Source organism: Ostrinia furnacalis, unplaced genomic scaffold, assembly GCF_004193835.3.
Source record: "Ostrinia furnacalis isolate ACB-3 unplaced genomic scaffold, ASM419383v2 OfSCF3015, whole genome shotgun sequence".
NCBI lineage: Eukaryota > Metazoa > Arthropoda > Insecta > Lepidoptera > Crambidae > Ostrinia > Ostrinia furnacalis.
The window spans coordinates 117,985-140,576 of NW_021133254.1; the positions used below are offsets into that span (position 1 = coordinate 117,985).

General features: G+C 36.5%; 1 protein-coding gene across 1 annotated transcript in view; it reads left to right on the forward strand.

Annotated features, from left to right (window-relative positions):
* LOC114356998 (guanine nucleotide exchange factor DBS) overlaps nt 1-22,592 on the forward strand; it is a 90,041-nt gene that overhangs the window by 21,515 nt on the left and 45,934 nt on the right. The window contains exons 2-9 of the mRNA XM_028310412.1: nt 16,770-16,831; nt 16,958-17,097; nt 17,543-17,633; nt 17,740-17,970; nt 20,051-20,184; nt 20,582-20,701; nt 20,785-20,905; nt 22,209-22,359. Of these exons, the coding sequence (XP_028166213.1) occupies nt 16,770-16,831; nt 16,958-17,097; nt 17,543-17,633; nt 17,740-17,970; nt 20,051-20,184; nt 20,582-20,701; nt 20,785-20,905; nt 22,209-22,359 (1,050 nt within the window). The remainder of the gene's footprint in view (nt 1-16,769; nt 16,832-16,957; nt 17,098-17,542; nt 17,634-17,739; nt 17,971-20,050; nt 20,185-20,581; nt 20,702-20,784; nt 20,906-22,208; nt 22,360-22,592) is intronic.

The window sequence follows — 22,592 nt, forward strand, 5'->3', positions numbered from 1 at the left end:
GAAAATGCACAGTCAAATACGTAATTTATTAGTTAGCACAAGTGCATAACATCGTCAATTAATTTGTAATATTTATTTAAACATTAACGCTTGAATTTCTTGCAGACGTCTGCATCATAAATAGGTGATTATTATTTAAATGTTATACATTTTTTTAAATAATTTTATTGATAATTACCTACAAACTCTTGGTAACTACCTAAATAAAAAATGTCTTTATCAAATTCTTGTGTAATTGAATATGATCAATATGCTGTAATATTTTTAGTAGTAGAATATAAAGCGCTCTAACTTCAGCAGGTTTTATGCTATCTTGTATTTTTTTTTAAATAATTAAGATAGGTACACGGCACACGCTCACTTTCAGATTAAAAAAATCTTTCTATTCTGTTATGTATGTAGGTATACTTCGCACCGCTGCGACGGTGCCCGTTGACGTTTGAAATAAACGAGTGTGAAACTAGCTACCGTGTTGTTCGTACGCGCGCCCTTCCTTCGCCTTCCTTACGAATCTAACATATTCTTTAACCAGTTTTAAATAAAAATGGCTTTTGTGCTTATTATATCTATACAAAGTAAATAAATTATTATTAAGCACTAATTGAGAGAATATTGCGGAAATTAATTTAATTTAATTGATCTTACAAACATGCTCCTTTACAAGTTAGCGAGTCTTGCAATATCCTTTTAATGCTCTTATTCTTATGATATCTGTTAATTAATTTCCTAATTTATTAGGTAACTTCGGTTTTCTATGGCCACAAAATTTCGGAGGCTCTGTCAGTAGGTGACACAAATTTTTTGAGTCTTGTAAACTCGACAAACTTTTTAGACGCTGAAGTTGTATTACAGCTCAAAAAGTTTCTAATAAAGCAAACGGTAGAGTTCACCTTGTTGTTGTCAAACTGCTAGGTACTTATCAACCGGTTCGTGACGTGCTAATTGTTATCAAAAGTAATCCGCGTGCGATCCGTCACATGCAGATTACATCACATCTGATCACATCTCGCTGCAGCGATGTAGGGCGCGCGGCGGGAGTCCCATGCGGAAGGACGCCAGTCTGCGCTCCGGTGTCATCGCGGAACCCGACACGCGCCGTAGCACACGCGGCCGTTCGTTTTTCAAATTTTCAAATCATTCGAAATTCGGTCCGCGGCGAACAAATTAAAAAACATTCGTTACACATGTGAGAACAAAAACAGTGATATGAGGATACGGTTCGAGGTGCCCAACAAATTGGAGATAAGTTTCGGTCGAGGTGTGTTGTTTGTTTACTGTGTGTTTAGGTTAAATTAATTATCTTCGCAGAGATCACAGGAAAAATATTTTCCTATTCATACGTGTACTTAGATAGATAAATAAACGTTGTTTACCAAAAAAAGTTTCTTACTCGGATAGAGTAGAGCTACGGAGCGTTTTCTCAAAATAACAGATCTACTTGTAAGAAAGAAAGAAAGAAAAAATATTTACTTGTGTATGTACCTTAGCCTTAGCATATTATTAAAGCGGCCAATGGCCATCGTAGTGCCTAATGAGATTTCATAAAACTACATAGGTAAGTATTCATGTTAAGCTTAGAAAGGTGTAATGCAATAAGTACACTAGGATTCCCAATAATTACATTAGCATTTTAGCCGACTAAAAATTGTCTCCCTTTGACTAGCATTCGATAAGGTAAGCATTTATTGTTAATTGTGTCGATACAGTGAAGGCACTTATTGCTAGTACACAATTTATCCATTTCGGACGTCCAGTTTAATAAAGTCAAATCAATGGGATTCAGTGATTGAAAGTGCGACTTATTCCAAAATGCTGGCAAATCTTTTTTACAAACAAAATAAAAGTGAGTGGTTGTTAATAAATATTGCTGCTAACAATTACCGTTAAAGTGTAGAAAACAGTGGTTTGTTGTTATTCTTAATTTCTGTTTAATTGGTCAAATCCATAAGGTAACAAAGTGCGAAGTGTCAAAGAATTTTAACATCGTTTCGCCAATATCACTTGCATGCTAGAGAAATCCTGTGAAAACTAATCTTTTGCATGAGCCCTGAGCTTGACGCAAGTTGGTTTTCTCTTTAAATAATAAATTAACTTTATCGAAGCGATGCGATTGTGGATAAGGTAATTTTATTAAATTTTCGATTACTTCGGCCTTGCTACGGATGGTTAAACAAAAACTAACTCACAGATTGGAAATACCTAACATACCGGATTCGGCCTTGAAATTGAACCAGATCTCGGACGCTGCAGTTTCGAAAAACCGGTATTTAAACGACTCGCGAGTAGGAACATTGAACTTTATAATTTAGTTAAATAACCTTAACATAAATTATTGAAAGATCATCCTAGATATGTAAATAATATGCCGAACAACGTTACCTAAATTAATTTAGTTTAATTTCTTTAAAAGCCGGTTTTAGAAAACAGTAAAGGCAAGATACCGTCAAGTTGAATTGTGTTTAATTAAGTGTAATAATAAGACACCTTGCCTTTGCACACTAAACTGAGCTTTAGTACTCTACCTATTGAATACCACCGTCCTATTGTCCAGTATTGTTACGATCTGTGACATGACGCCGGATGGGCCTCAGCTCAACGGCTGGCTACACGTTATCGGGCTATTGTGCTTGATACTACCACAATACTACGCTGCACGCTGCATTTGAATAGATAGCACACCGAACGAGGTCACGGTGACAGACAATATCCTTCATCAACACGTCTTTACTCCCTTGCTAGAGAGTTTTGAAGCAGGCTTGGTGGCAAGGAAAGAAAAGATACTACTACTACCTTAACTAGAGACTATATAATACCACTCCTCGGTCCCACCACTTCAACTCTTGAAGAGTTGGGATATAGCATGAGCATGACCACTAAATAAACCCGCAATGAACTTATCGTGTGGGCTGTAAGCTGTAATTACCTTATGAAAAGACTCTACTTTTCGTTATTTCAAATATTTCATCTGAAAATTGTATTTAAACCTGAAAAGAAACTGGAAACAAAGCTGAAAACAGTCCGGTCAGTCTCTAGTGACTAGACCACGGAAGCGTTTCTTTTCATTTCACTTCTGTTATGACTTACTAAATTACCTTCATTGGACTGAAACAGCTTGCTATAAGAAGAATCGAGACCATGGGACCTCAGCTTTCCAGACCTTGCATTTTCGCTGAATATAATTCAATCTGTCAAGACCTGAATGCATTTTAATTTTAACGTCTATGAATACTATTTGTTTCATATTTTCTGAGTGTTTCCTTCTAACTAGCAGATGTCCATTTGATGAAACTGCTTCCTGACCAATAATCTTAGCCATTTGTTATACCTGACAACAAAAATTGGTACGAGGGGATACGTCGTTTTTCCGAACATACTCGCACATTTATCATTTCCGCCATTGTGATCGCACAGTAGTGTTGTGCCTGTAATTGTGTAACTTGGGATTATTTTTACGATTCTTTGTGACGTGTGTTATTTTGAGATACTTGCTTCCGTATAAAGATCGCCTTGTCGAATAATCAGCAGATACTGACCAGCAGTTCTTTGTCTACGTGTGAAACTGTTACGTGTGACTGCAACTGTTAAGTACTACCTCAAATTTTAAACAAATGTGGAATGAATTCAAATTAAAATTCTCATGAAGAATACCGGCTAGCATCAGGGTTAAACAGGGCCTACACTTCTCAGAGTCGTTGGTATACAAATGTTTGTTTAGTTTATTTGTACATATTTATCACTTACATATTTTATATGATAACGTAGGACACATAGGTATTCAGAGTATTTTGCTATCGCAAGTGACACCCAAAAATAAACTCGGTAGTTTTAATACCTTCATTTATATTCTTTCATTTACAAAAGCCTTAACAGTTAATCTGATGATCAATTAATTTTGATTCATTCCAACAGTCATCAGCACATGAAAGTAATAATATGAACACAAAATGATGCTCTTCTGAAAAAATAATTGTGTAGGTACTTATAACATTTTTACCTTGATGATAAAAAAATAGCTTTCTGGGGTTCAAATAAGATAAATCTATTTGTAGAGTCAATAAGTCCTATAAGCATGTAGAGCCACCAGCACAACGAAATATTGTAGCAAAATCACGCCTGTTACCTACACAAAACTACACCTACACACAAATTCGTCCTTTTAAACTTATGTATTAGAAAAAAAGTATTTTTGAATATAAAGTTTCGGGATCAAATCTAACGTTAGGTTTGCGCAATGTCCAACTTATAGCTGACCCGATTTCCACGATTTTCATGTCATTCATCTTGCTGTCGACATCACGAAAACTGAAATAAAACAGACTCTACTAAACTGAACATTTTTTACAATAATTCGATCAAACTAAACACCAATAATATGCAGTCGTGTTCTAAGTAGTTTAAGTATTTTAAACTCTACATACAGGGTGGGAATAGGGTTTCTGCTCGAGCCTTCTCGAACTCGAGAAAACTCGAGAAATTTGGCTTCATTCGAAACGAGAAAAAAATGACCGGAGCTCGAGAATTCTCGAGTTTCTATTTTGAAGCTTGAATAATCTTGAAAGCCTGTTTTCTTAGAGAAAAGTAAGTTTTTAATTATTTAATATAAGTAACGTTGCTTTAAGACTGGCCTAGTCTTCCTTTTTTAACTGATTTGATTTGCAATTAATGATCTCAATCGAAACTAAGTAGAAATGTTTACCTACGAGTATGCTATACCTATTTATTAAGTATGTTTAACTCTGACTGATTTAAAGACCGAAAAATTTGTTAACTGTCTGTTAGGTTAGGTACTCGTGCCTCCTCGTAAAGTTTATTCAAGTCGTTATCTTAAAGAAATTTAAAAAAATATTAAAAAGTGTTTTTTTATTTATAAAAAAAAACTATTTATCGTAAGTTTGCTATTTGGACTTGTGTCCTTTGGAAAACAAGTGATTCAATTGTAGCTCCAGATTTTTTATTGTTATTTATCCTTAAAGTACACGCGACTTTATGACTTTTGTTCCTTTAGTTAATAACTAAGTTATGATTATTAGTTAATATTAATTATGAAAGAAGATTTCATTTTTTGTTTGTTTCCTTACCAAAATAAGTGGTACTAAATTCTAATATTGATTGTTATTCATTAAAGTAGGTATATTTAATTAAAAAACCTGTGATTTTATTAAATTTCAACCGATTTCAACAGTTTTAATTAAAAGACTCGAGACCCGAGAAAACTCGAGACTTTCGCCTCGAGAATTCCCGAAACTCGAGAAAAAAAATAGGTCGAGAAATCAGAAACCCTAGGTGGGAACGATAAGTTTACTTGTTATTTATACTATTCGTACTATCAAGGGATGAGTGCAATGCCATGCCATTTAATACAGCCAGTATTAAATGTATTGAAGTTGGAAACATCGAATTTTCGGATAGATCCAGTTTATTCTGTAACCTATTATTGCTACCGCTTGATAGAGCTCGTGAAGTACTTTCAGGATCAGTAACCAGTTTTTTGATATCTTGTATGATTCAGAAATAATCAAGTGAGATCACTTATCGTGTCCATCATGTAAAACGTACAAATCCCATGCTTCTTAGTTAATCATAATGACATGTGGTTAAAAGAACATTACTCATACTTTTTGCTTTCTTCGGCGGTCTTTGTCGCGTTCAGTTTGCGTAAGTGGCAAGGACGACAGACAATGGATGCGCGGGCGCCGTCTGCGTCAAACTGCGCTGAAACAGAAAACACAAGGCCGCCATACATTTCCAAATTCCAATGCTTTGTTTACAAGTGCTCAATATTAACTACTTTTCTTTAATTTTTACTAGAGGCTGAATTTTCTGACCTACGCAAACCACCTAGTTTTCAGACTGTTTTGTTCAGATTAATAAATCGTCGTAAGGCTTGTTCGTACTAAAAAACGAACTCTAAGCTTTGAAGTAGAAGCTTAAAAGCCTTTGATAGAATATCAATATTTTAAATAACCACAGGTCTGAATTTTCTCCGAAGGGAATCGTTTTATACCGGTAGTCTTAAAATGCAAATGAAAAACATTTTCCTACAAGACTCCTCGGTCAACTGGTTTGATAGACATCGTGTTTTATAAATCTAGCCATTTAGATAATATGCATGCAAGTATCGTAAATAATAGTCCTTGCGGTTGTGGGTAATGAATATATGTAATCCTATAGCGCTCTCGGATCGTTTCCAGTAAAATTACTTAGGCAACCATACGCTTACCTACTTCATGCTTCTATCAAAAGCATGTGGCGGCTCATAAGTGCCTTATTAAGAAAAGTTATACGCGCAATGAGCACTGGTTTAAAATGACATTTCCGTACTAAAATGAAGTAATGATCAACGTGAGTGCATTCATAATGTAACCGCTCTACAGCATAAAATCTCTTTGAATGAATAGAACTAATTATCATAATTCACGTATTAACCTCATTGTAATAACACACTGGATAATTAATTAAAATAAAATAAAATTAGAAAATTACAATACTTTATACAGTTATCTACCAGTCTTGACGCCTACAAATACTACCGTTTGCGTTGTTAATTGAGAATGTTTTGTTTTCTAATCTCCGGTATAATAAATTAACTTGCACTAGGTATAATTATTTTAATAATGACTTAAGTGATATTTCTTCCACTTATTTTAACGCTGCTTTCTAGACTAGTAGATTGAGAAGAAATGTACCGTGTAGATTCACACTTGATAGAAAATTGTAGGATTTTAGTTTTTCAAGAAAGGTGATTCTGTTGCGACTGCCATCCCATGTCGATCGCTGTCAGGATGTAGGCACCATAGTCGTGGAGATATGCTTATGAGACCGATGGCTGTTTAGTTGGAATAGTTTACGTTTCACTATGACGAGCAGAAGAAGCAGCTTTAAAGTTGTAAGAGTTAAGTGCATAATTGAGCAGCTATATTCAAGTCGGATCTGCATAAAAGTACGAGTACTTCGATTAAGTAGTGCATTGGCACCACAGTCTGCCGGATAATACACATCTACATGACTAATGCGAGCTTAGTCAACGTTATCATTATTTCGTTATTTAAACGCCCTCTTTTTCAATTCCGCTGACCCAATAAAAATATCATCAATTGAGATTAATAACGGAGAAAAAGGGCAAAACTTTCGCTGGCTTTATATACTTTTCTGCTAGGACAAAGGGAGCTAAAGCCCTCTATGCGTGATTTTTCCTGCCCAGTCAGAAATCTCCTAGTTAACTAATATACCTACACCTAGCTAGGTGTTAAAAATCTACGTTGCAAAAACTCAGCGCGTCCCCAATTTTCTGCCATAAGAGCAAACTAAACGGAGAGCCTTTAAATTAGTCGCAAGCGCAATTTGCCGGGACGTTATTTAATAACTGCACGAGATGAATCTTCGCGGCTTGCCGAGTACAAATTGTTGCGGTTCGCCCTCCGAGTTTTTAGTTTAGCACATAAATTACTTAGAGAGAACAATCTAGTTGTAGTTAGTCTGCTCATATGAACTGGAATACAATTTAACGTTTTAAAGGTAGGCGATAACTTGTGTGAAATGTTTCTTTAATCCTTCAAGCTCCGCGAATCTAGACACAATAGATATCAATTGTTATGACATTAATTAATGCCGTCTGGGACTCAATCGGTTACAGGAAATCTGATCGAAAGTAATCCGTGATTCAAAGATTTATAAAAGACAACTTGCATTCTGATTATTACAAATATGAATTATACCACCACACGCATGGAATATTAGTATCCACACGTGACACGACATGAGTTTGTACTCGTATTTAGATTGTTAGATTGTTTAATAACATCAAAACAGAAACCTAATTACCTGCTGTCGCACTACGTAGGTAAATAAGTTGACGCATCAAGAGTTCAAGATCACCTTCACGTTTGAGGATTGTAAACAGCAAAACCGCGACATATTTTCAGATCTGAGATATTATGATCTTAAGAGTTATATCAAAGGGCACCCTTTGGCACTGGACCAGTTACAAACACTCACCCCCACAAAGAACTAAAACTAAGTGACGCTAAAATTAGAGCAGTTACTGCCGACCATTCACCCCGGCTTAACGCGAGTGTTCTGATTGTTTTATTTCTTTCTCATTGTCTTGCCGCGACAAACGCTAAATAATAATATTTTATTTCTCACAATACGCGATTGTTTTCCACCTTTCGCGATTTAATACATGCATAACAATGCTTGTTGATGACAACAAATGGTAATTGCTTAATTCGAGAAATTCCGTTCGATTACTCGCTTCTTGCACAAACACCCGGGGCTGTGTATTTTGATTATTGTTTCTTTTGAGATACCAATTACAATTGTTCATGTTAATACATTACACTTGATTTATATTCATTACAGTTATCAATGTGTTTGGAAAATTCTTCTTGCATATGTCATGAATTTATACTACTTCTTATATAAGTATAGTGACATTATGCATCATTACACCCTTGAATAAGTTAATTAACTAAAACCTTTTTGACTACGAGTAGGTATTCGTCGTCCGCGGTCACAACAATAACCATTTCATAGCCAAATGAGCGCTATAACCTAAGTAAATTATGTCTCTACATTATATGGGCAAGGGCATGAATGTTTGAACGAGTTGAATTTTCGCTTATTTTTGTCGTTTACTAAACCTGGCAAAAAGATCTCAAGGTTTCCCACCAACATAAGTATGTATTAGCTAATCAAAGGTATCAAAGGATTGGTAAAAAAAAAGAAATCTCATCGTGTCCGAGCAAATCAGATCATCCATTACAAACCCGTGCTGTGCTCGTAGCCAGACGTTTAGCTAGATCTAGTTCCAGTCTGATTGAGCGCATTCCATCGCCGACCTCCTTGGCTGGTAGGTATTGGAACCGAATGATTCGAACGTCTGGCGCGCTTCCTGGTCACTCCTCATCATGATAGACTGATCCATTTCATCATATCACTCATCTAGATAAAGAGTACATTTTTTTTCACTTTTTACAGTAACAGCAAGTTAGGTATNTAGGTAATTTTGACGCAGATCCATCAGAATCGCAAACTCGATTTTGGATTATTTTCAGTTGTGCTAACAAAGGGGTTAGTGTTCGATATCTGTTGGAATTCTTGGTATTTGATGTCAGTAACTGAAAGCAAATGAAAACTTGGAGCCAAGATATTTTCATAATGTATTGTTTGACTTCGCGATAATAAAGATAAAAATAAATTTCTAAGTAGATTTGTTATCATGTCCTCCAAAGAAAAAGACAGGACTGACAAAGAAGGGATTTACCTTTTAAACACTATCCTGAATAAGAACACAAAGTAATTAATTAAATCAAACGGTCTGCTTTTAGTCAACCAACCAAACTTCAACTTAATTAAAGATTTTGCATTGTTATTCTGTTCTAGAACTTTCTTGTCTAACATTAGTTCAGGTCATAAACTGGTAATTTGTTAGGTGAAATCACAAAGTGCTAGCAAAAACAAATGGAATTTCTAATCCGTTTCTTATGATACCGGATTATTTATCAACCTCTCAGAACTCTGCTGCCACTCATATAATAAAACATCAGATATCGGAGTCATCTTATTTGATCCAAGTTTATCTCATCGATTGTGTGAGCTACAGATAACGCTTTCCAATTACTTCATATTTCAGCTGGTTGCGGTCCAGTGCACGCTTAGTGGTCAATCATACTGTTTTCCGACTCTACATCAGTGGTTTTGTGCTCTATCGTGTGGTAATAAAGGCTCTAGTGGTTTGCGTGAAAAGTCTTTAGTGGACAAAGGTCGTATGTCAAAGGGTTATGTGATGTCAGAGCGTGACAACAGCAGTGTCGGTGTATCTGTCCCCACCGGCGTTTGCTGCCGCGTGCGCAGGAGAATGCAGTGTTTCGGATTACGAGGTAATAAATACCATTTATTGAATAACCAATATACAGTAAACACGACACGTTTATACTGTAAATAGGTATTGTTATTGCAAGTAGATAATACCTACCATTGCCGCGTGCAGGCGTGTTATTTATTAAATCAAGCTGAATGAGCTCGATAGGTGTGAGTGAACGTGCAATTAAAAGTTAATATTTCCAATATTCATTGATTAAGCGGCGTGTTAGTGTTAATAAATGCTCATTGTCTGGTGGCTGGTGTGCGTTCGTCAGCGACATCTTCAGTCGGAGCAGTCAGATCGCGAGCGGCGCGTGGGCACGCGTCATGTGCCGCATCAAGTATACCTTGGCCGTTGCACAGATGCGCCTGAGTCTGTTTTTTGTCAACACTAAGAGGATAGGCAAGTGGTTTTTATTGCTGTGATTTCGCCCCATCCATTTTAGTGGTCCAATGTTTCAGTGCATGACTATTAGTGGTGAATTTCTTTTAACCAGTGTCGTGGAAATTTGGAAAACAACGCGTTGCGGATTTTTGTGTTTGCAAAATGCGTCGAACAAAATTGCTTTAGGGCGTAACCGTGACAATTTTTCATTGCCGTTATCGGAAGAGAAAACTCAAGGGCGGGAGTAATTTCAGTTTAACAACTTTGCGGAGGAAACCTGAAAGAAAATTTGTGGCGACATAAGTATTTAGTCTCCCTCTTCTGGTTTGTTGGTTGGGAGCTAAAAGCTTTATTTATCATTGAGCTGACAGCAATGATAACACTTTGCGCAACCTTGCATATTTTAAAATACCTACTCGTAAGGAAAGACTTGAAAATCAACAAAAGTTGTTATTTCACGAATAAGGCTTTTCACAAATTCATATAAAATCCCATTTTAAGTTATTATCACTTTATGCAATTCACTGTCTTGCCGTTTACATAATAATATGTGAATAAATTAAAAATCGTAAAAGCGTGGCCATTGAAATTTAAGACACGACTGGAACTCTACAATTTCATTATTTTGACTTCTATAGAAAAAAAGAGAAATCTCCATACGCCTTGGAATTCATTCATGCAAATTTTGTTTTAGTTCGCCTAAAACAAAATTTGCAAATGATATTTAGGGTCTACGAAGGTTGGCATGTATAAAGTAAACACAGTGAAAAGAGGCGGTCGTAAAGGTCTTGGAACGGGAGTGCTTTCACAAATTCAGATCCATAGGGTTCTCTCATCCTTAGACATAGGTTATTTATTTATTAAAACTTTTTATACGTAAGGTACAAGTGGCGGACTTAATGCCGGATGTTTAATTAAGTAAGTTTTACTTACTTTACTTATTCTGTGACAAATAACTTTAGTAACGAGATCTTTATCGATTGGACTTTTCGTTATCATCATTTTGAATTTATTCCACTTTCGTATTAAAGCGAGTTTGCCGTAAATGGTCCCCATTTAAACGCTAAATTGCATTCTTCGATGCACATAGCTGTAAAATAAAAGAAAATTAATAGCTTCGTATCGCCTACGCATATTAAATTTTATCGTAATTAGATAACCAATAATAATATATCAAATCTGTGATCATAAAATTATTTTAGAATTCGATGGTCGGGAAGTGTAAACAGCACTGTGGCATGGGCTGCTGCTGAGCTAGTTTATATTGCGAGCGAAGCAGAGTTAGGGTTGTCATATCAAAATTGTCTAAAAAGGCTTAAAAGGATCTCCTTTTCTTTCTACCTTTGAAAATAGACTTTCCACTAATGAGGCCAAAAAGCATTTTTTGTTTTTTATGACCACATTATTTTATAAAACTAGGTAGGGTTTAATAATAATTATCTGTATTTATAAATTATGTTATAATTATTAGTTAATCTGCCAAATGAGAAGTTATTAGTAGTCAACAAATAACTGAATATAATTGTGACGTAAATAATTGGGATTTTTAAAGGACTTGTTTCAGGAATTTTCAGTAAGAGTTACAAAATAGCTGACTTTACACTAGTCTGTTCCTTTTTGTTCCAATATGGAAGGGTAGTGTATGAAAAAAGGTTGCCATGTCCACTTGATACCATCTGGCAACCCTAAGCAAAGTGCTCTTCGATGAGATTAGGTTGCACCCCGCATATCAATGAGCTGACCCTTGCCTGGATGAGGCTACTACGACGACGCTGACGCTGCATAGTGCTTACCTTCGGCTTTTGTTCGGCTAGAGATGTTTTCAGCTAATTAAGTGGTCTTTTGTGACCGAATTACGTTTGGTTAGCTGTATGTTATGTAGGTCTTGGTTATTTGGTGTCAGATATCAATATTTACAATGAATGAGTGTTTTTTCTTGAGGCCAAATTGGTATAACAAATAAATTGTAAAAATCATAAATCAAACCAAAAAATGGTGCCACTCGCTTGAACCACGGTAAAGAAAACTCTTGCCATGAGGCTGGTTTCTGTGGAAATCATTATTGAGTAAAAACGTATGCCTAATTAAAAGAAAAAGCAGTAGAAAATAACTATTTCCCACCCAGCTGAACTAAGTTAAGTTCTTAATTAAAAACTGATTTGTAGTTTTGTCGTAAAAACTATTAACGTCGCTGTTTCGCAACATGCAACCAACATTTTTAATTAAAAAGTTTATATTACATTTTAAAAGTCAACTTTAGTACCAACCATGGCGTATAAATTCATAACACGTAGAGAACGAGAGAGATCGCAAAATAGTTGTTGTTTTCGTTTCAAATCTCTTCTAAAAGTTTAATGTATTGTTCAACTTATGAAAAACTCGTTACTTTTATTCTTACAAGAATATAATTTTTGCAAGAATAATGCAACATTATACCTCTTTTACTTAGGTACTTATTAATACTCGTGTTTTCCAATATTCCAATTCTGATAGAAAATGAAAAATTAAGCAGGAACAAAATTTTAATATATGTATGTAATAATAAATTCCTGGTAGTACGCTATTTATGATCACTTAAAAAAATCGTAATACGTCGACAGAACATAACAGTGATTGATTACGCTATATCGCATCAACTTCGAGAAATCTTTGTCATACATTTATTATTATTCTTTGAATACAGAATAAAAACATAGTACCTACATTGTCATAAAAACGTCGTTTACTTGGAAGCCTTAGATTGCTTTTGCCACAGTAACAAGAAATTGTTGTTCAAACACGACGTGTTATTATGCGTTTTTCTCATGATACCTATTTATTATCGTTTTTCCATAACAGTTGTGTCCATAGATCTACTGATAGAGACGAATTTAAAAGATGCTGGCTGTTTTATTAATTAAAACAAAGTTACAGCGATTAACGAGTCTTCGCTATTTGCACGCACATACTTTTTCAAAGTTATTGTAAAAAAGTCACAAACCTCTACTAAACAAATGAACTATTTTACTTATTTCAGATTTCAAAGTAATTTTTCTTTCATATTATTATGGGTATGTTTATTCAAATAAACTGTTCAAAAAGTTGTTCCGTTACCTTTAGGATTAGAAGTTTCATAACTTTTTACTTACGTGATTTTCTCGGAGACAAGGAAAACGTTATAAGGAAATCATTTTCACTCCATCAGTGTATGGTGGTGAAAAAACTAAAACCGATGAAGTCGTGTATCATAGACCATTATAAAAAAAACATTAGCACATGATGACTTGTTTATAGACTTGAAGTGATGTAAATGCCTGAGACGATATCCGTTTTATTAGTTTAGGTTTGGAAAAGTTGTAGATTTTGTCAAAGAAAACTAGTTTTTTAAATCTTCCGCCATAATACCGAACTATATTGAAGTCTAGAGTCACAGAAATAAAAACGCTCTGTACTTTTATCTTTAAATTTAAATAATAACACATTGGTAGGACAATAAAACGGACCTAAGTTCATCAAAGAGGTGCATTTTTGCAGTTTACGCTAATATTCCAATCAATGAATGGTTTAACAACGGTGTAGAGGGAAATTCGTAAGTCAGAAATTGTGTTCTACGCATTTCCCTCTATAATTATTAACTGGATCACTGAACTATAAAGAAACTGAAAATTTTACGGATTATGAACTTGAAAATTTCCATGATTTTCCAGTCTTTATACTATGAATTTCCCTTTACCCTCTCTATTTCAACAGCTAAGCTGAGCTTGAAAGCAAAGCTTTTACAGGTATTATGAATTCCCTTTCAGTCCTAAAGCATTTCAAACGCTAGATAGAGCACGCCCTGTATAATATTATCGAAGTGTTACAAATTGATACCCATGCCCGACCGAGGATCAGTCACGCACGCGCCTGACAGTGACCTTGTAGATCCTCTGAAGTAGGTAGGTACATATTTATTTATGTAATAATCGACCGCTACGGATTAAATGTATCGTTTATGATACTGGACGCCTTTCTGAACTTGTCGATAAAATTATACGTTAACCGAAATATGTAGAGTCCCGCGCCTATTCTAATTGTAACAAAACTATTGTTGGCGTATGTAAAATTTAGATTTATTTCATATAAGTAAACATTCCAATGGACGAACGTAAAAATGTCACAACATTACTGTTTTATGTCAGGAAGTCGCGGAAACGGAATACCGGCAAATGACGCGCTCCCAAAAACTGTTTAGGCACGTCCCTAATAACGCGTTAATGTATTTTCCATAACGATCCCGGGCTAAATGGCAGAAAACGCGGGTGTGTCGCATTATGGCAGACCAACCGTCTTGACCTTTGCGTGCGTGTCCATTAAGACCGTTTGGTCAACGAACTCGAATTCTGACGTTATTTTTACGCATAGCTCGGCTTAGGCTTAGCGAGTAGTCGTACCTACACAAATACCTGCTCGTAGTATAATTAATGAAGTAGTTATTACGTAGGCCTTGACTTGTGATAACAATCCACCGTACTTGTACTTGTGACGTCTATTGTAAACTAACCTATATGTAGTATGTACACACAGTTAATAGGAGCGGAATTTACTGTAAGTCGTTATTTTCTACTTTACATACTGTAAGTAAACTTTATGCATGAATAATTTTACTAACACAATGACGATGTTTCAGCCACACGTAGTCGCCGAATCTACGTTAGATTCAATACAGCCTTATTTGTATAGTTTTTCAAAAATCGTTTCTGTTAAAAATTTCGAAATATCCGTCAAAGTGGAAAATGTTTTATAACAATGCATCGTTTGACCTCTACATTACTGCAAATGAAGTCATTACCTCAGTAGAGCAGCGAAACAACTCGAAGAGTTCGTAACTCTGCTCATTACCGCCGTCTGCAAACAAAACTGTATTTAACTATCAAAAGGAGTGTTGCCAGGTCTATTTTGTATAAATATTATGAGACGGAAGAAGGATGGAAGATATATTGTCAGCAATTTGGTTTTCAAGCCGGGACTTGTAATTAATCAACTACGCTCTGAAAATATGCAGGCGAAAATATGTTTAGGCACGTAACAGCTTTCATGAAACGGTTGCTTGTCAAAATGATCGTACTCGTACAGAATGAATCAGACTAAGCATCTGTGTACCTACCATGAGTTTACGTTAGATTTGCTCGCTAGCGACTACGTAAAAAAATGACATTAATTGTATGACATATTGTGCAGCGCCACTAGCGGCTACTTTCAAGAAACGAAATCTTCATAGAGATTTTTGACGTACTCGCTAGCGAGCACACCTAACGTAAACTCATGGTAGGTGCACTGTGTGCCTACCATGAGTTTACGTTAGGTGAGCTCGCTAGCGAATACGTCAAAAAATTCTATGAAGATTTTATTTCTTGAAAGTAGCCACTAGGGGCGCTGCACAATATGTCATACATTTAAATGTCATTTTTTTACGCAGTCGCTAGCGAGCACAACTAACGTAAACTCATGGTAGGCACACTGATCGATAGAGAAATATTGGTATATTAATCCCGTTCAAATGTCAATCGGGACTAGTTCTTTAGTTGATCCTAAAAATCGAAACGTCCCGTATAAATTGGGAACACTAATCGAAAGTTCACAACAAAAAACTAACTTTTGACCGTCGATTCAACGTTATGTTTTTCCTGTATCATCGGTCGCTCTTTACCTACCTTTCATTAGCACTCTTCTCTCTCCAGCATAATAATGCCCATCTCTTTTATTTTTATTACGGGTAGGTAGAAAGTGATCTAATTAGCCGCTATTTGTTTTTAAAAGTTAAAGTATTATGCAAATGACTGCAGCATGCTTTCCCGCGTAAACGATTTTGGTTTTTCTTCTAAAATTAACAAGAACGCAACAAACGACCGAACGATCAATCAAATCAATTAGGTTTAAAGCATAGCGATTAGCATTCTTATTTTTTTTTGCGTGTGCCAAACGCATTCATGAAACAATGCAGTTTTTGAGGCTCTATTAAAATTGATGAGATTATTATTTTATTATGTACGAGTAGGTAAGCGGTGATCATACGTCGGAAGAGTCGCTCGCGTGCTTAAGAATAACGATCCAATTTAGTGGATGTAAATGGCTTCTAATCATTTTATTCTATCTTGAGTGAGCACGTAATTAGGCATCAAATTGTAAAGCACGAAAATTCAGTCACTTGTGCGGCTTTAGGTGTCAAAGCTTCAAAGAGAGTTAAATTACCGAATTCTTTCCTGAAAGCCAATTAGTTGGACCACCCATTACATACATACATGTATCGATCCCTTTTCCTCGTGGCCAAAAAAATGCCAAACTAATTTGGCCATGAGGAATCTTAATTCCTCGTAGCCAAACCGTGGTCATAGTTTAAAAATAATTTAATAATTTCACGAACTCTAAATAATTAAATGCTCCATTATCGCAGGAACCGACTCAATTCAACAAAACTTGTTCTGTGAGTTCAACGCTATGCCCTTACAATATATCTTTGACTAAGTATCTAGGTACTAACACTCCAACATCTTCATTCCAGAAGCAGAATGCGACGGTTGCAGCAGCGAGGGCGACGAGGGCCGCAGCATCGGCGAGCTGCTGCTGCCTCAGNGAAGAGGGGAAGCAATCTGATCCTGGCCCCGGGCAAATCAAGGCACCTACTCTCAGACACTTAAGAACGAAACATCAGGAAAGTATGTAGGAGTTTACAATATCGGCGAGCTGCTCCTGCCTCAGTACACCCTGGCCACGGGCGGGCTGGCCAAGGACCACCGGCCGCTCATCACCTTCCCCGACAACAACAACTTCCACCTCGTCTCCGCGCAGGAGTACCGCCGGCTGCTGCTCTACCTCACGTCTGTGCCCTCGTTAGTATGCTTGACTTCATCAGCTGAGGCTATTTGGTCAAAGACCATGCGAAGGCTGCAGCATCGGCGAGCTCATTGGTATTCCCAGCTTCTGGCCTAGAGGAGGGGGAGCAGTTTGATCCTGGCCCCGGGCAAATCAATGCACCTGCTCTTAGACACTTAAGAACGAAACATCTACCTCTACCTCACGTCTGTGCCCTCGTTAGTATTTGATTCCATTATCTCGAGTTATAGTTATAAGCTATGGACCAGTAGTCTGCAATTCTATGCCCGTGCTGTCCTGGACTGGTTGCTATCCTCGCCTTAACTTAAAATTTTATTTCATGCCCTCTATCTATGTAGCTTCTCAAGTATTAATATTTCGAGCCCTATTAGAAATATTTACCTACTTTATTTGTAATTTATGCTAACTATGCTATAAAATATGTCTTTTCTTCTATTCCAGATTACTTGAAGCTGATATGGGCTTCCATATTATCATAGACAGAAGGAAAGACAGGTGGAATTCTGTGAAGACAGTGTTACTTCGAATCTCCGTAAGTACCTACACCGACATTCCACCACCCGATTTGATTAAGCTAATTAATTAAGCTAAGATTCTCGCAGTAACCTCTTTTGATGATGTTTTTTCTGACTTTCCAGGAGTTTTTCCCTGGAATCATCCACGCGGTATACGTGCTGAGGCCAGCCAGCTTCCTCCAGAAGGCCTTGTCTGAGGTCAGCAGCAAACTCTTCAAGGAGGAGTTCAGGTTTCGGGTGCACGTGTGTTCATCCATCGACGAGTTGTACGAGTACTTCGACAGATCTCAGCTCACGCCCGACCTGGGCGGGGAACTACAGTATTCACATTCAGAGTGGATACAACAGCGAATAGTAAGTATTATAACGACCAGCCGGGCTAGGATGCGCGCCGTGATAAAATCTTATCGTCGATTTAGTCGACAATCGTATGGGCTTATCGCTCAAAATCGATAAAATGGTTACAAAAATAATATGATCGACCATGACCAAACTTCCATTCTTAAAGACGCTACTAAAGGGTACCACTGTGGTACCACTAACAAGTGGTGCTATTAAATTCTACGAATTGTATTGTTGATGAATTTAACACGCGAATGTATTCATGATTGATTGCCTTTGACACAACGGAAAGTTAGCATAATTAACTTTTAAAAAAAATAAAACCGACTTCAAATGCGTGAACACAAAAAAAAACTAAAAATTAAAAATATTGCGTATAAAAAAGTTCATCCCCAATTTTCCACCCTTGGGGGTGAAATATTTTCTTCAAATTCGCATGAAACCCCCCTTTTGATAATACCTATTCAACANTAACTTCTGCTCAGGCTATTGGTCAAAGACCATGTGAAGTCTGCAGCATCATTGACCTCTGGGGGAACCTGCCTGGCTTCTGCCCCAAAGGGAGGGGATAGTCTGATCCTGGCCTCGGGCAATTCAGGCAGTCACCCGTTCTTAGACACTTAAGAACGAAACATCACTCACGTCTGTCTTTGCCGTCGTTAGTATTTTTTGATTCCATTAGCTCGAGCTATGTATAAGCTATGGACCATAGTCTGCAATCTGTCTCCCTGCTGTCCTGGGGTGGTTGTTATCCTCTAATGATCTAACTAATCTGTATGAGGTCCATACTGTATCCTTTAATTTTACATACGAACCACAAGGTCTACAAAGGTCCTTCGCCTTAACATACAAATTTTACATCACGAACCCTCTAGAGAGAGAGTGAATACTAATAGTATTCTTAAAATTTCGACCCACATTAAATGTAATTATTTACTTTATTTGTAATGTATGCGATAAAATGTGATTTTCTTCTATTCTAGGTTACTTGAAGCTGATATGGGCTTCCATATTATCATAGACAGAAGGAAAGACAGGTGGAATTCTGTGAAGACAGTGTTACTTCGAATCTCCGTAAGTACACCGACATTCCACCACCCGATTTGATTAAGCTAATTAATTATGCTAAGATTCTCGCAGTAGCCTCTTTTAATCATGTTTTTGTGACTTTCCAGGAGTTTTTCCCTGGAATCATCCACGCAGTATACGTGCTGAGGCCAGCCAGCTTTCTCCAGAAGGCCTTGTCTGAGGTCAGCAGCAAACTCTTCAAGGAGGAGTTCAGGTTTCGGGTGCACGTGTGTTCATCCATCGACGAGTTGTACGAGTACTTCGACAGATCTCAGCTCACGCCCGACCTGGGCGGGGAACTACAGTATTCACATTCAGAGTGGATACAACAGCGAATAGTAAGTATTATAACGACCAGCCGGGCTAGGATGCGCGCCGTGATAAAATCTTAGCGTTGATTTAGTCGACAATCGTATGGGCTTATCGTTCAAAATCGATAAAATGCCGCGATAAATGTTTATCATGGCGAGCATCCTAGACCTACAGGTTACCAAAATAAATATGATCGACCATGACAAAACTTCTCATTCATAAAGACACCTAAAGTACCACTACTAGTGGTGCTATTAAATTCTACGAATTGTATTGTTGATGAATTTAACACGCGAATGTATTCATGATTGATTGCCTTTGACACAACGGAAAGTTAGCAAAATATCATAAATATTAACACCAGAAAGTCATAATTCATTGATTTTGGCAGCTGTTAGTGTGTAGCGTCTGTCTACCTAATTTCTTGTACATAATCAATTAGGTAGCATAAGTAAACATGTCAAGGACATAAACTTACGTCAATCTCATAGAAAGAAGACAATGGCATTGTCGATCACTATTGTGGATTGTGAACTACATCATCCCCATTTATACCAATGATGATTATCCTTGCGCACTGAATTATGTGTGGATACAACGGAATTTTCACAATGAGCTGATCGCCGTTGTGGGAACCTGAGTTTATACCTCACGATACCTTTTTGCCTGTTTGTTAAACCTGAACTAAAATGCATTTTATCTTCTTTTACAGGCCTTAGAAAAGTTTTCGACTCTTATGAAGGAAATATCGAGTAAACTAGATAACTTTATGCACGAGATAGTGGACTGCGATATGGGAAACGATCCCACACAAACCAAAGAATTGTTAGACTCTCAAGAAACTAGGTCAGTGTTATTTGCTCTACATAATTGTCTTAGTTAACTGTGTGGCTAGACAATATGATTAGCNTGCAAGTCTTGGCGCCTTGATTAGCAAATCGGCGATGAGAATAACTATAATACGAAGCGGGAAACTTAATTCCGTGGATTAGAACGGACAAAATGTCTTTTTAGAAAAACATTGTGATACCTACATAGCAATAAATAAGTAATTTATACAATAATTAAAACTTATTGATTACATTGGGAATCAATAACTTTCAAAATTGTATGAATTACTTAAGTCATTTGATTCTACAAACTATGTTTCGCCACACAGCCATAATATCATTGAGTGAAAAGTGGAAATATTTTGAAATTGTGAAATTGATTTTATAAAATATTATTTTATGTGTTTTTGCAGGTATAAAGCTTTAAAAACGGAACTAGCGTCAGCAACAACGCAGGGCGAAGAATTGTTGACGCAAGTGCGAAAACCAAATCTTACTTATAATATTATTAGTCATGTTGCTGCTGTTGAAAGGTATTTATAATTTTATAAAAATATGCTTATTAAATTAACTATTATTATGAACCTATAAGCCTAATTTTTTGTTTTCGTTTCAGATTATTGGTGCAACTTGAAGAGACTGAAAAACAATTTGATAATTTCTGGCAGAAACATTCCACGAAATTAAATCACTGGTTAAAATTTAGAACGTTTTTATTAAACTTTAAACAAATGCAGGTTAGTGGCTTAGTCTTAACTAAATTATCGCTTATTTCTAATAATTATGTAAGACTGTACTTGACTATGAGGAAATGGGCCTAAATTGAAAAGGTGGATGTTGCTTACTTTTATTTTTACTTCGGAAGTCAAACATTGGCGTTTTTGGAGAGCAAACCATAGCATGATGATGAGACTCGTCAGTGTCTTTCGCCGGCCTGAAGACAAATGCTTCTGACGGTGCTCTTTTTCCTACCAAGTCCGAAATATCCATGAGTTTGTCTGAACTCCTGCTCTCTACTCTCCTGCTGTCTGAATTGCCATGAATGTCTTTCCTACTTTTTGTTTCTAACTGGTACGTCAGTTTTTGTATCCTACGTGTTTTCTCCTCCAAACGCGCCGTGAGCTCTTCAGCTTGTTTTCGTTTCTTATTGTATTCAGTCTGTAATGAAACAATTTTCCTCTTACATGTTTCTAACTCAGCCTTTAACTTCTGCAAGTTTAATGAGTTAATTTCTTCTAGACATTCCACTTTTTCTTTCGCGTGTTTTGCCATGCTCTCTTGGTAAAGCGTCTCTTGTTCGACTTGATATGACCAAAACGACATCGCTCGCATCGCGACATCCATTATTGTATCTGGCTTCATTCCAGCTAACACTATTGATTTGAATGTTTCTGTCGGCTTGAGATCTGCTTGTATCACATCAAATTTATCACGCAATTCGGTCCCACATGCTGGACAAGTCAGGGCATTATCTGAATTCCTTTTAAATTCTTTCTTGCCATGTTCGATGCAAAATGCGTGTGAACACGTCGTCACCCAAGCTTGATTTGATAAAGATCGTCTGCATTTACGAAAATTGCAAATCATATCCATAGACATGCTTGATTTAAATTACAATTATTTCAGTCTTACAATAAAATCTGTGAATAAAATTGCTTTTCAAAATGACGAGATTGACGAGCACAATATTGTGACGTTTTTTGTCTGTCAACATTTTTATTTTTAATTATTAAGCATTTATGTCATTTGAAAAAAGTTTTTAATGTTCGGAATTGAAAAAGTTTCTATTTAAAATTTTGTAGGAAGTTTATCGATTTTAGATTTTAGCCAGTAAATTCTGTTATTTTTTTAACTCAACCTTTTAATTTGTTATTGGTAATATTAATAGTTATTGCAAACCAAGATACGAGTAAATTATAGATAAGACATTTCCTGAGAGCTTTTCAGAGATTTCTGTACTTACTACAAGATACTGCAAGTGAAAAATCTTGTGTCTAGATTTATATTTATGATTTTATTAAATAAGCATCTTTATTTCAGGCGACTTTAGACGGCCATCTAAAGACAGCGTGCGACATGACCGAAGTGGGCGAGACTGCGATCAGAGTGGACAACCTTATACAAGAGGCCAACGACTTCGAGAAGCTTTGCAACTGTGACCTGGACACCGCTTCTTCTGTGATTGATGATGGTAAATATAACAACATAACTTAAAACTAGACTGCATTTCTATACTGTGTAATGTGATTGTTGGCAAACAGTTTAGAGGTAATCGTCTAACTCACCACAAGGCCTAAGATGCGCGCCACGAGAATATGAATTCTAAAGGACAATGACCAAAAGTGGTCCAAATGTCCACCACCAATGAGATCTATATTGGCTTATAGTCCATTAAATAGAGATTAACTTTCAGTATGGGACGAA